The 14,163-nt window shown below is 36.4% G+C and overlaps 1 protein-coding gene across 7 annotated transcripts in view; it reads right to left on the reverse strand.

Moving 5' to 3' along the window:
• Positions 1-5,543: 5,543 nt before the first annotated feature.
• The window catches only part of CACNA2D1 (calcium voltage-gated channel auxiliary subunit alpha2delta 1), a 368,348-nt gene continuing 359,728 nt past the window's right edge, over positions 5,544-14,163 (reverse strand). For all 7 annotated transcript variants that reach the window (XM_030960743.1, XM_030960744.1, XM_030960742.1 and 4 more), the window contains one exon: positions 5,544-10,119. In XM_030960743.1, coding sequence (XP_030816603.1) covers positions 10,083-10,119 — 37 coding nt within the window. In that variant the 3' untranslated portion in view covers positions 5,544-10,082. The remainder of the gene's footprint in view (positions 10,120-14,163) is intronic.

Raw genomic sequence — 14,163 nt, forward strand, 5'->3', positions numbered from 1 at the left:
GAGCCAGGCTTTGTTTTGATACACAAACTTCATAAACTTTGAGAAAAGTTACACAATTCATAAACTTTGAGAAAGAGCACCAAAACATAGTGCAGAAAAGTACTAATATGAAACAATGACAAACATTGTGTTTCCTAATGGTAATCAGTTCAATTATACCTATTTTTTGCTACCTTTTAAAGGATTTATAATCTAGGTGCTCTGGGTGAGTGAGTAGGTTTAGTGGGGGGTAAAAAACCCAAACAAACAAACAAAATTATTCCTCTGTTACTGCTGTCATCCTCATCTACACTGTTTTGGAACTTGATTTTGGGATCCATTGAATTATGTAAATCAACTGAATTGCAGGCAAAAGCCTCAGATATGGGGAAGGCAATCCAGGGTTAGTTACAGCTGGGTGAATACACCTAAGCTATAAAACAGAGCATTCCACACTATTCTGTTATTTTTAATGGCTATTCAAGCTATTTTAAAAAAAAGAGCTTTCTAGTAACAGAATATCCATTTACATGAGACAAATTCTTCTGGAAGCAATAAAGGTGCCTATCTGCACAGTGCCCAGGATAGGTTTTCATTCAGAACAGGCCTATTTTCTATTTGAGGCATTTCACTCAACTAGAGATTCTAAAAGATCAAATATCACACTATAGGTTCTCCTTCATGCTTTGCAAAGGGAGCCTTATGTGCAAGCTGCTTTAAAGCACAGTTTTACTCATGTCATCTGCCAGAATAAAGCACAGTGGGCTCTTTGACCTTGGAAAGCAAAGCACACTGGCAGGTTGCTAGAAGCCCATGGGTAGCATCTAAAAGACATGAAAATATTTATGTCTGTGTTCATACTTCCCCCCAACATCTTAACACCTCAAAATCTTAGTTTAACACCTATATTCTCCAAGAGGTATGGAAGCATTTGAAAGCTATTTTGTCTGACTTACAGTTTTTCTCACTGAAATTTTAGGCAGCTGGCAGCTCAAATGTTATGTAGTTTGTTGAACTTGTTGCTGCTAATAAATGGAGACAGAGAAAGAGATACACAAATGTGCTCCACTTAGGTGGAAACATCCAACACCTCCAGAGAATTATTAGGCAGTGCTAGCATTGCTCAGCAATCTCCTCAGCCTGGTGGGCGCACCACAGGGAGAGCAGGAGGCGCTACTGAGGCCAGACGTGCCCTCTCTGCAGAATGTTCTGGTTACAATTTACTTTCCTCTTGACCATGTTATCCTCACAGTTCTGGTCACACAGCAAGTCAGGTTTGAGAAAAAGAAACTTTATGAACTGTACCAGGATCCAAGAGCTAAAACAATGTCCAACTTAAATACAAGCAATCTGTCACCACTCTCCTTCCATGCTACTGCCTCAGCTAAGGGTTTTGTAAAGTTGGATACCATCACAAGTGGTTAGAAAATTTTTTGATGAATGATCAAGCAACATATTATTTTCCAAGCCGTAAAATAGTCTACTGAAACCAAATATGGGGTCAATAATACTTCCTATTTCTAATCCTAAATGCTTAGATTTCAGAACAGCTGCTTTCCTTGTCGATGGTGAGACCTTCCACTCACTGAAAATTAAGGATTGATTTTAGAGCTTGGGGCACTGTATGACTTTCTAGATTAGAACTGGACATAAATATAAAAAAAAATCAGAAAGTTCAAGTGATTAATGACATAAATGCCCTTCTCAGAAATGTCCTAGAAACACTCCATAGTTTCAGAATCCCAAATCACAGCATTTATGAACCAAAATGTGACTTAGTCAAGCTTTGAGGCCCCAAACACACAAAACTGTGATACCTTGCATGTAGTTACAGATATTTAACTTCCCAGAACCCTCTAGATCTTGAAGTTCTACCTATCTCTAAATTTTGTCTCATTCCATAATGAAATAATAACAATTTCTATCAACAAATTAAATTCCATTAAAACACAAGACAACAAATGCTTAATAAAGGTGATTAATCGTCTTCTTATTGCAGACATATCTTCAGCAGCCTGACAGCAAGAACATTCAAGGTAGCCATCCAACCTATAGGCTAGAGGTCATTGCTGCCTCCAAATGTAAGTGCTCAGATTCTCTCTCCTCTCTGAGAATAGATATTCCCAGACTAAAAAAGACTAGAACCAAGTTTTACACTTTTGAGACAAGTATTATACGTGGAAGAACATGATTCAAAAGATGAGTAACATTCCCTTCACCCTCACTACTATCTCCCCTCTGCTTTGGAAGGCATTCAGAGTTAGCTCAGACTGTGCTCCAACCACAGGCACCAAACAAGCTCCTCTCAGAGCCTGGAGTTTGGCATCTCTTCCACTGTGTCTGCATAGCAATGGCCTTTGAAGCAGATGTAGGTCTGTATCATTCCCTGGGAGCTATGAGCCTAAACTTCACATCTGCCTTGTCTTAGGGGGAATTTACTGAGTCCAGACACTGAACTGGGTTGATCCAGAAAAACAGAAGAGTCAAGTTTTGAATGAATATATCTCCACTGTTTGGATTTTCTCTCGATCCAGCATCCTCATGCCTCAATTTCAACAGGAACGTGTGTATGCAAACTGCAGTAAGACTCCCAGTGGAGTCTTTTGCTGGTCATTGGGATAGTTCTCCCTACTCCATAGGGAGAAATTCTATATATCATGGATCTCCACTATCCACCTCAGGAACACAGACATCTAGTGTTCACCTAGTGCATCCCACTGCATAAAATTTAGCCCCAAGTTCTCAAAGTTTCCCTGCCTGTTATTTCCCAGATTGGTATTCCCAAAAGATATCAAAAGCAAATCCTTATATGGATTATATCATTATATGGAGTCTTTTCTCTTTTGTGCAGACTACAGACCAACAGGACAAACAGCTCCTAACTTCCAACCCACTTGAAGTTAGCTATTACAGTATCTTTTTAGGCAGAGGGGACCCTCAGTGACTGCAATTTCTCTTAGAGCTAATAAATTCCTGTAGATCAATTAATTCCTGAAGATCCCAGTGCTTATATGGCAAACTGACTAACTCATATCATAATGTGGAGTACTTGGACTCTCAAAATAGCTGACAGGAATAATACACGCTAACCACACATACCAAAACACTGTGCTGTTAGTCGGTGTTCCAGGCATGTTAATTAACATTTCCATAGTGTGTGTATTACAATGCTCAAAAAATTTATTTTTTAATAATCAAGCCACAGAACGGACGCTGAGATCACAAGAGTCTGGGTCATAAGAAGAGTCTGGGTTAAAGCCACAGAGGCTAAAATGGAAATTCTGAGTGATATTTCATTTCCAAATCCACATGCTTTATTTTGTTTAGGAAAGAACTAATTCAGTGGCTGAAAAAAATAATTGAAAGATACTCTTGAAAAGGAAGAGTGAATACCACTGAAATCCTATATTTCATATTTGCTTCTCAAAACAGCTGTCAGAAACTATCAGTGCTAAGAACACATTAAAAAAACCAAAAAAGAGTAATGGATGAAGTAGAAGATGCAAATTTTGCTTAATATGTTAACTCTTCTCTTTGAAAAGGCATACAACTGAAATAGCACTAGAAAAGTCTTTTTAAAGAATTCACCTTCCAATCATTAAGGCAGATGGTTAAAGCCTGGCTAAGCCTTGCAGCATGTGTAACCAGCTCCTAAACTCTGTTCACTGTTCAGTAACTCAAAAGCAATTGACAACTACAGCTAGGTGAGACAAATCACAAACATGTTTACCATTTCCTCAAAGGAAACACTGATTACCAAGTTCAGATACCTGTTCTACACAATAGGGGATGTACACTTGGAGATCTAGTCAAGGAAAGATTTGTAATATCCAGAGGAGAAACAAGGTTAAAAACCCAAAAAGGAAGAGCAGGGTGGATGTTCTATTGAAAGGGAAGACTCCACTAAAAGGTGTCTGGGTTTCTCAATAAGGTTTAAAAGGAAAGTCAGCTCCTCAGAATGTGATATTTTCAATCTGACAAAGAGAGAAATTATTAAATATTTTAAAAAATTAGAAGAAATACAGTTAGAATTTAGATTAAACAATTATCCTGAAAGTATTCATTCATCTTCCCCCATATACATCTTGGAAAAAATATATTTGTATATTTCCAAATTATTGGAAAGAGAGACATCGTTCTGAATGTCTTTTGCAACAGAGAAAATGTACCATTTAGGGTGGGCATTTTTCAGTCAAGCATTACAAGGAACACTGGATTAATAGATGTGACAATAAAGGTGTTTTGTAATATTCATGTTATCTAATGTCTTGATTTCTGTAGATGATCAGCAGCAATAGAGCTGCGTTGGACAATGTGAAGTCATCTCTCAAAATAATGCTATATGACAGGCCAAGTGCATTCTGGTTTGATTTGCACAAGGGATGAATATAGAATATCTCACTGCAGTGCAGCCATTCCCATATTAAACTGATGAGGTCAAAGATGCTTATAAGTTCCAGAAGTGTGGGGGGAAAACCTTGTTGTTGTTTAAAAACCATGTTGTTCAAGAGTGTCCTTTCCTTTACTTAATGACTAGTGCATTTTAATGCAGCAATTAAACTAAACATGCACAAGAAAGGGATTTGGGGATTTATTTATTTCTACATCTCAATGGTAGTCAGCCTACAGAAAACATGGATGAGTGCATTCAGCATGTGGGGATAATCATGTAGTTAGGAAGCAATGTTTAATCTAGTTGAGGCTGGTAATCTCTGGATGTTGATGCACAGTGTCATGCCCTTGTAGCATTTCCACATGGGTGATCTACTACTTTGCAGCACTAGAATCTGCATTTGATTTCTTATTCTCTTATCTACTCCTCAGGGATCCAGTAAATCCATCAGAATTTTACAACTGCCATTCTCTCTAGGCTGTGTCACACTCGCAGACAAGGATTAAATTCAGGCTTCTAAAGCAGTTGCTACTTTCAGCTTTCTGCCCTGCATTTCAGAGATTGCCAGTGCCCCTGCAGGAAGTCTGAAACCCAGCAAAGAACCTCTTGAGCACCCCAAGCCTGTTTATTGAGGTGCATCCATCCACTTTAATTATAGTCCTCAGCTAAGAACAGCAGCAGTACAGAAGCTGACTGGATCATGACTCAGTTTTGGTCAGAGGTGGGGACAACAACTTGGGCAGGACCCATCTGAGCCATCTGATTTTACTCTGCTTCTCCATGTGAATGAACCCTTGGACTTCATCAGTGTTTATAAGTTAGCAAATGGCAACCCCTTCCAAAAGCAATTGTTTCAGGACAACAGGAATATTTCAGCTGTCTCAGACTCTTAATTTACTGAGAGCTTTATAGACCCTCAGTTTTCATTGTTTTTTTCTTTTTTTTCACTTTTTCTTTTTTTTTTTTTTAATTTTCAGAGTCACAAATGAAACAGAAATTAAAGGTTGCTGCGTGTCCTTCTCTGAACCCCATGAGGACCTGCATTAAGTCACTGTCTTCACTCTCCTCAGACACTTAGGTTTAATTACATGAAACACAGAAGTATTATATAGCAAATAATATAGGCTTATTTACATGTTTTTATTATACAGAATAAACAATAAAATAGTTGTTGATTTTAAATGATAAACTTTTATTCTGAATATACTGTTTTTGCACAATAATTAACACAACAGTTCTAGGATTATAAACTTTTTATAACATTATTGTACAAATTTTTACAAAAAATTATTTTTTTTCCAGGCTTGTCAAGTTCCACAAAAGTGTCAAGAGAACACAAGAAAAGGGAGAAAGACCTGCTTGCCTTGTAAGAGCAGCCAAGTCTTTTTTTGCGGAAACGCACACTGAGCATTTCAATAAAAATATCCCAGAAAGCATGATCCAGACATTCCATACAACACAAGAAGAGAAGACAGCTTTGTCAGATCACAATCGCAATTTCATGGCATCTGAACAAGACAGTATCCCTTTAGCCTCAGTGAAATATTTCTTCATGATGATGTTTTTCTTTTAAACCATAAACAGGACAGATTCAAGTAGCTGGGAACAGGGTGAGGCTAACTTTTCAAAAGTCTTGAATTGTATTCAGATGCTTTGTTTTAATCTTTTTACAGTAGTGTACAATGAGTATTAACAATATTAACATTGTGGTATGAACAAAATAATAATAAATGTGGCCTTTGTTAAAGGCTTGGATGTCTGATGAAGTTAGGGTAAAATTTATCCCAAGAAAGGAGTTATTAAGATTTCACCTTAGGTTGACATTCCAAAAACACTGGAGTGCATTGCAATGCCTTTTTGGCATTAATATATTTCTTAATAACCAGTGTGCTAGCATCTGAATTTTTGGATCAGTGGTACTGAGGTTGTGTTTTGGAATTAAGTTGTACTAAGCATGTTTGTTATGTGTTAATGGGAAAAAAAGGTTTTAATGTCTCTTCTGTGACAGCAAAAAGCTCTCAACCACAGCAAGTAACACTTGGGTTGCAAAGGTCACTTAAAAGGGATACTGCCTATTTGAAACCAGTAAGGCCAGGTTTTAAGTTAATAAAAGGAATATTGTAGGAAAACTTACAAATGGCAGCAACACTGTTGTTTTTGTCAAGTTAAGCAGTAAAGCCTCAAGCATTAGAAACATGAAAAAGATCATACTAAAGTCTTAAAGGTACAGGACCTTAAAATCTTGTCAATCAGACCTGCTATGTCATGTTAAAAACCTGTTACAAATACGGACCACGGTCAGTGTTTCGGCAGTAATGCTGGTTGTTCAAAAGAAAAAAAAAACTAGAAAGAAACCTTTCATGTTAAGTCCTCAGATCATGTTTTGCACAGTACCATGCTGTAACAACTTTACTGGGGGTTACTTGTCAGATGTACAATACGTTGCATGACTTTTTGTGTGAACTGAACCAGTCCCAACAGTCCCCTTCATGCTATTTAAAGTAGTTGAGCATCCATTGACAGAGCCTTGTATCTGACTTTAAAAACCACAGCTTTTTACAGTATATCATATTTTAAAATATTTTAATTTAAACTTTAGGATCAAGGTTCTTCTTTCAAAGATAAGAGAAGATGACTATGATGCACTGTGAGAATAAGGATACTCTTCTGCATGAGAATTTATTCATGCGAGTTATTTCTATCAGACTGGTATTGACATTTTGAGATAGCTGAAGTTCAGATTGCATTTTTGGTCTATGTTTTTCATTTTGCAGATATTGGGGTATTTAAAAAAAGTCTTGACAATCACTTGAATATACTATAATATATAATTTCTAAGTATTTAAAATACTACTTTCTAAAGTATTAATAAGATAGGAATCATGTTGGCTAAATGTTTATATAGAACATCATAATGTTAGCTGGAAGGCTAAATGTTTATGTAGAACACATTTCTTCAGGTCATATAGAGGGGCAGAGGAGAGGAACAAAGGGCATTTCCCTCTTTGGATCACCCAGGAGGGCTGTGTGTCTGCATGGCATGGGCTTCTCCCTCCTCTTGCACCTGAGCACTCTAAGGGAAGTGGGATAAGAGCAAAAGCCACAGATGTTTCCTGTGGCAGTGTGAATTTGTGCCATCTTTCTTTCTTCCAACAAACTCCAATCAAATACTTATAAAGTAACTCTGAATATGGCCTACCAGCAAAGTGTTTTAAACAGTGCAACTTGTCCATGAAGGGTTTCTTTTGGGAAGCTAAGTGAAAACTATAGAGAATTTACAATAATAAGATGAAATTAAAAGAGCACAACGCAAACCAACGAGTATTTAAAGTAACCTCAGAGTAAAAGCAGTGAGCGCAGTAATTATTGGCCTAATCCTAGAAAACTTGTTCCTTCCATAAAATGTCAATTGACCACATCAAGAAAAATCACTGGATGCAGTCTTGGCATTAGAAACACTCAAACCAATTTTTTTATCAGGTGGTAATTGGTGCTAGAGTGAACAGAACTACAGCACTATGACCACAAGGAAGAGCTCCAAGTTTATCTTCACCCTTATCATCAACATTAGCTCACCTTCCCTGGGGAGGACCTGAAGTCATCCAAAACAGTTAATTGTACTTTTTACCCTCTGACATTGCTAGGTATATTTTTTTTAAACCTAGATTTTATCGCTGATCAAAAGATCAGGATTTCTGTTTTTCACTCACTGTATTTCCAAACATGAGAAAATACACAGCTGGAGCCAAGGTACATGAAAAACAATGAACCAGCCGTGAGTACAACCACAGTAGACATCTGATCATTCAAGCCATGCCATGGCTTGGAGTAGCTTCTTCAGTTTTCATAGGATATTAATGCATGCCCAATCATTTTTTAAGCTTTTGGCATGATCAAAATTATATCAATCAATTGCCAGCGTATACATACCGATGATTTGCATTTTTTTATTTTTTAATGAGCTAGTGTATTGTGCCATATTAATATTTGCATATTGCAGTTGTTAGCAGAACTGTACAATACCAGCAGAGTTGCACATTCATTGGTTTAGCTGTCTTGCAATACTGTTTAGTTCTGAAAACTAGAAAAAAAAGCACAAATCATATTTTGCATCAACACTATGCTACACTGTAATATTGTAATTTACTGCACCAACCTGTATCACCAATGAGGTTGTATAAAAACAACTTCTAGAGTTATTATTCACAATCAAGTATCAATGTGCATACATATAGATTCAAGGCTCCCCATTTGTTTATATTTTTTCTAATCGCAGCAACCAGGTCATTTGGCTGTTAAATATGCTATTTTCAATTCTAAATAGCAACAGCATAAGTTTTAATATTATGGGTGGGTTTATATGAAGGAAACAAAGGGGGAACCTGATATGAACCTTAGAGAACATATACTTCCAAAAATAAATGTGTTAAATCTGATTTTTATATTCTTAAAATATCTGTACACAGGTTTTCATGTGAGATCACTATTTTGTAAAAAATCCACCTCAACCATTTTGTTACAATAGCTATATTTACCCTATTTTCTCAGCTTTTTCATTGCACAGTATATTCAGAGCTCTGTTTCATAATATAATGTAATATGATTTGATTGCAACACATTGCAATGTTCAATTTCTCACACAATACAAGAATCACTCTGTTATCTTTTCAATGAACTATACTCTACCATCAAAGAAAACAAACTGAAAAACAATAACTTAGCATCATCATCATGCAAAATACCCCTGGAAACCAACATTCAAATATCACAAAGACATTTTTTATTCACAAGCATTTTTGTTTCAGCCTTTGAAGAATTTCTACTAGCTTTATATGTAACTGCATTGTGAAAAGGAGGTGAATATTACATTTAAATTAACAATTTTTTTTCTGACAGAAGATTACACCAAGTTTAAGATGAAAATCACTTTTTTAGTTACACTCTCCAGTACCTTTGAATTTTGAAAAACAGTAGTTTTCTCCCTTCCCTCCTTTCTACATACAATATCAACCAACAAAAGCTTAGCTGGCTGTAGGATTCATTTTGGAAAATTAACCACTCATCATAAAGCATTCCAATCATGCTGAACTTCTGGTGAAGACTGGCCAATATTTTCATTTTACTCAACAAGTTTGGACAAAAGTGATGTTAAAAGCAGCCACTGCGGTGCTAGTAATTTATATTGGGGAGAACATTTTCCTTTGTCTTTTTCTTTTTGGTTTTTAAACAACTGTTCATGTAAAAGAATATAAATCTTCAAGATATCCAAAGCTTAAAAGAAACGAAAACCATATACATAAGCTATTGTTAGGGGAGCCCTTTTACATGAAGTCATCAAGATTACAACAACAAACAAATGAATAAACAGAAGGTTTTAGCTTTCCCCAGTGGGGCAGGTACAGAAATCTGTTTGGATGGCGTGGATGATGCAGCATTCACACACGGTTAAGGATCTGACACTCCAACATGCAGGCATCGTGGCGCCCCGATGAGTCTCACAACGCGCGATAACCAGACACGAGCGCTGCTGTTCTGCTGCTGTCTCAGTAGCTGACCCTTTCGAAAATGGAACTGAGGCTATCGTTTTGGCCAGGTCTCGATTAAGTTATGCAGGTTTTGGTTTAGCAAGGTCATAACTGGCAGTGTCTGCTGCCACATAACAGCCAAAGCAGGACCAACTGAATTGCTACCATAGACCACAGTGATGGACTCAGACCAGAGGCCCCACCGCAGTCAGCTGAATCTTCCTGTCGACAAGAAGAGAAGAAATCATTTAATATTAATTACAGGGAAGCTGCTTGAGAGGTAACCTACAGCTTAGCTTTCAATATTTTGAACCGTCATTGAGGCATCATTTTTGGTCTTATACGTTTTATTTTGCTAAAATAACAGTAAAATAATCCCTGGAAGTTCCTCTGATTTTTGATACAAAGAGTGGCACTATTAATTTATAAACATGGGAGGATTAAATACTTTAAAGGTTTACAGCACAAACTTATGAACTAGATGGGATACTTACACCATCCATCAAGAAATGCTGTGGAATATACCTGGGGGCCCCAGTAAACACCATCTATATTGCTTAAAATTGCATTCATTTTAAGATTCTGAGTATGACTTTATTGTGAGAAAAGATAGAAGAACAGATAACTTTTCAAGTTTAGAAAACAAACACAAAAATATGTTTATGTCCATTTCATCATGTCATCAAATGATTGCACAATAAAATGAATATGGTCTGCAGGTGAAGATATGATCAAAGAGAATGAAAATCTTTTCTCTGCCTCTGGTGCTCTATTCAAGTATGACAAGGAAATTTTCTATTGCACTACTTGTACATGCTTGATGCAGTTTGAAGCTGTCTCAGCTGCACTGCTGTCATGCATCAGTAACTATTCCTTATGCCACACAGCAATCACATCACTCTTCCTCATTCCTCTCCACCATTAATTGCTGATCTTTGCTCTCTCTTTACTTATAATGCTTAATACCCTTCACATGATGGACCTAATCTTTAGTCTGACTGAAATACATTTGATACCTGTTCTGGAGCCTGTAACACCTTAAACCTTGTTTCTCAAGACTGATACAAACTCTGATTAGTACCTAAAACACCAGGAAAATTTTCCCCTCTCCACTTTGTCTGAGATTCATGGTAGCTCTGAAGGCTGAAAATATTTGGTCTTTCTCTTGTTTTCACAGTATTCTGTAACCATGGTATAAAAAGACACTTTCCATATTCCAAAAGATTCCAAGCCTCCAAGGGCAAGAAAACAATGTAGGTGGAAAGGAATTCAGGTATATTAGCAACTGGGGAAACTTCTTGAACAGGAGCAATATGTGCAGGGAAGGACAGACAACTGAGTCTGAACAGTAACAGGCTGGCTGCTGGCACAGAAATTAAAAAAAAAATATACAACAGAAAGCAGAGGAAAGCCAACAGTCAAGAAAAAGCTCCTGGTTCCGACTGACATGCCACTGAGGCATATGCAATTAATAGTTAATTAAGACAAGGCTGGGGTAGGTGTGTGTGGGTGTGTGCGTGTCTATAAAAAGTACAATCATGATAAATAAGAAAGAGTCATTAAACAATGTTTAATTTATCAGCAAATTTCCTTAAGCAGAACTTCCCAGCTTTGTAAGAATAGCAATGCAGGACATCAAGTTTACTCAAATGGGCAAGAACAAGAAAGTACATAAAAATGGCAGATCAGATATAAACAGGAAATGGACGGGGGGGAATAAAGGCGTTCTTTGTAACCTCTTTGCAGAATACACTGAAATGATAATAGAAATTTTTTGACTAAATTAAAACCACAAAGCCAAATATGATGTTAGGGCAACTCCTTCAAAACAGAGGTGTAAAGACAGAATTTGGAAATTACAGGGCATAGGAAAGACCTTCAATGAGTTCTTTATACCAGCTTTAATGGGTGAGAATTATAATGTTATTTATTTTGCGCACAATGCATTTTTTAAAGCTGGTAGGTTTCCAAAACAGTTTGGGAAGAAATATGGAAAATCAGATAAAGCAGACAAAGTAGACTCAGTACATTATCAAGAATTATAGCATTCACCAAGAGTCTCCTTTAGAAACTTGGATGCAAAAACCCCCAACAATCCCAAGCCCAAAAAAACTTCAAAAAATAGCATTCAATTTCCTTAGAAAGAAATAAAAATTCATTTTGTCCTAAAGCAAAGACCTCATGTTGGTTGCCATTCTTTATTAACAGTAGTTTTTTTCCAGATTTAGCTCCTTCATGTGTTAGCTCTATAATTTAGTTGTATAGTTTTGGATTAGGCTTTCTGTTTTATTTGGTTTTGTTGTTGTTGTTTTGGTTTGGTTTGGTTTTTGGTTTGGTTTATTTTTGGTTGATTGCACTGTACAAGTTCAAAATTCCTAAGGTTTCTGGTCAACAAGAAATCCTAAGTGAACTCTGCTGCACCAGATTTGTACTAGGATGCTAAGATTTCAAGATGCACTGAACATTCTGGTTTATTTAGTTTGGCTCTGTCACTATTTGCATCTGCATTGTGTCTTGTCATGCAGCTTTATTTCTATTTAAAGTACTTAAAAATAACCCTGTTGCTTCTTCCTCACAGTGACTACCATTAAAAACAGAATTATCAGTAAAGGCTTCCTCTCACATGAATTCAGTGAATGGTACTCAGAGTTACCTCTTGGTATTTATTATTCTTATCACTGAAATTACTTAGAAGAGTCATCTTTGAAGAAAGAGTTGAAAGCAAAGCAGGAGATTTAAAATTTCCAACAGACAGGACATGTCTGGAGAATATAAGTAGTAAACTGAAGGTCTTAAACAAAATTGTGCATAACATGAAGGGAAAATACCTTTATAGCAAAAATGGCATCCAGTATAGCAAGAAGGCCTCCTCATATAGAGTTATACAGGACTCAGCTTAAGCCATCTTGCATTAGACCAAATACTGCAAATTATGTTGATAAATTAATCCTACCACCACGTCTTTTTGAAAACACCTTCCATTCTGTTGTCCATGTCTATTTGCTCTATGAGTTTTGGTTTTTTTTAAACCACACCACAATTTCTCAACTGCTCTTACATTCATGAGTCATACAATGTAATATTCCTACTGGGTTGAAATGAAGTATTTTGGTATCTTTTTTCCCCTCTCCCTAAGACTACACAGAGAAGTTTTTAAAGGATTCACAATTCACAACAGTAGAGAATATCTTGGAAGCCTCATGCAGGACAGGCATCATCTTATTACGAACGACAGCATTAAACTGCACTACACAAAAGCATACAAGGCTTACACACATATTTAAAGCTTAGTGAGATTTTAACCTCATGTTGATCAAAGCCACATCAAATTTCTGAGGTTTGTAGACCAATTTGCAGTGGCAAACCAGCAGTTCTGCCAAGAACAATTTCTAAATATTGTCTCTGGAATCAGTTAATTCTTTTGTGTCCTAAGCTAAAACAAAAATAGTCGTGGCAAAGAAGGTACAGTAAATCCTATCTAAATTAATTTTTTCCCCACAGAATTTCACATTGTAATTTTCTTCTGTGCTCTCACTGTTGTCAAAACTACAGGAAATGTGAAAATATAAGATAAAAAAGAGGACAAAATCTGATTGTGTTTATTTACATGAATTAAAACTATCAACAGTCCCCTTGAAATAAGCAGGATTCCACCCCAATTTAAAACTAGATTGAGAAAAATGTCAGTTTTGAATGGTCTTCAAAATGCTTTTTTTTTAAAAATGCTTCCCGTCTTCTTGAGCCTTAAGAAAACTTTTCAGCTGTTTCATGTTAATGTTATTTTTGAGATTTCTTCTCAAGTATCTTATAACAAAGATATACAGCATTGTTTTATCTTCTCTTTACATTATCTTATCTTTACCTCTTCGCAATTAGACACTGAATTATTTTTAGGCAGTTTCACTGAAATTTTCCAGCCCATGACATTAATCACACAAATCCTGAATAACAGATCAGCTGGGGATGTCCTCTCTTTGTTGTCTTCAAAATTATGTCTGTGTATAAATTCTCTTTGAAGAGAGAGACACTTGTAAAAGAAATTGGAAAGAATTGTTGTAGGCTGCTTTCATTTCACCAGAAGTGTATGAGAAATTTCTTGCATTCCTTACATCAAATTTTCTTGCATGCTTGAGGTAGAGAAGTGTCAGATCCAAATGTCATCTTCTTCATGTCATGCCTTACTAGGACAAGTCTAGGTAAGCCTGTTCTACAGCATCACATGCCATGAAAATTATTTAGTACTTTCAGAATGGAAATGAATGCTTT

This window comes from Camarhynchus parvulus, chromosome 1A (genome assembly GCF_901933205.1).
Source record: "Camarhynchus parvulus chromosome 1A, STF_HiC, whole genome shotgun sequence".
Taxonomy (NCBI): domain Eukaryota; kingdom Metazoa; phylum Chordata; class Aves; order Passeriformes; family Thraupidae; genus Camarhynchus; species Camarhynchus parvulus.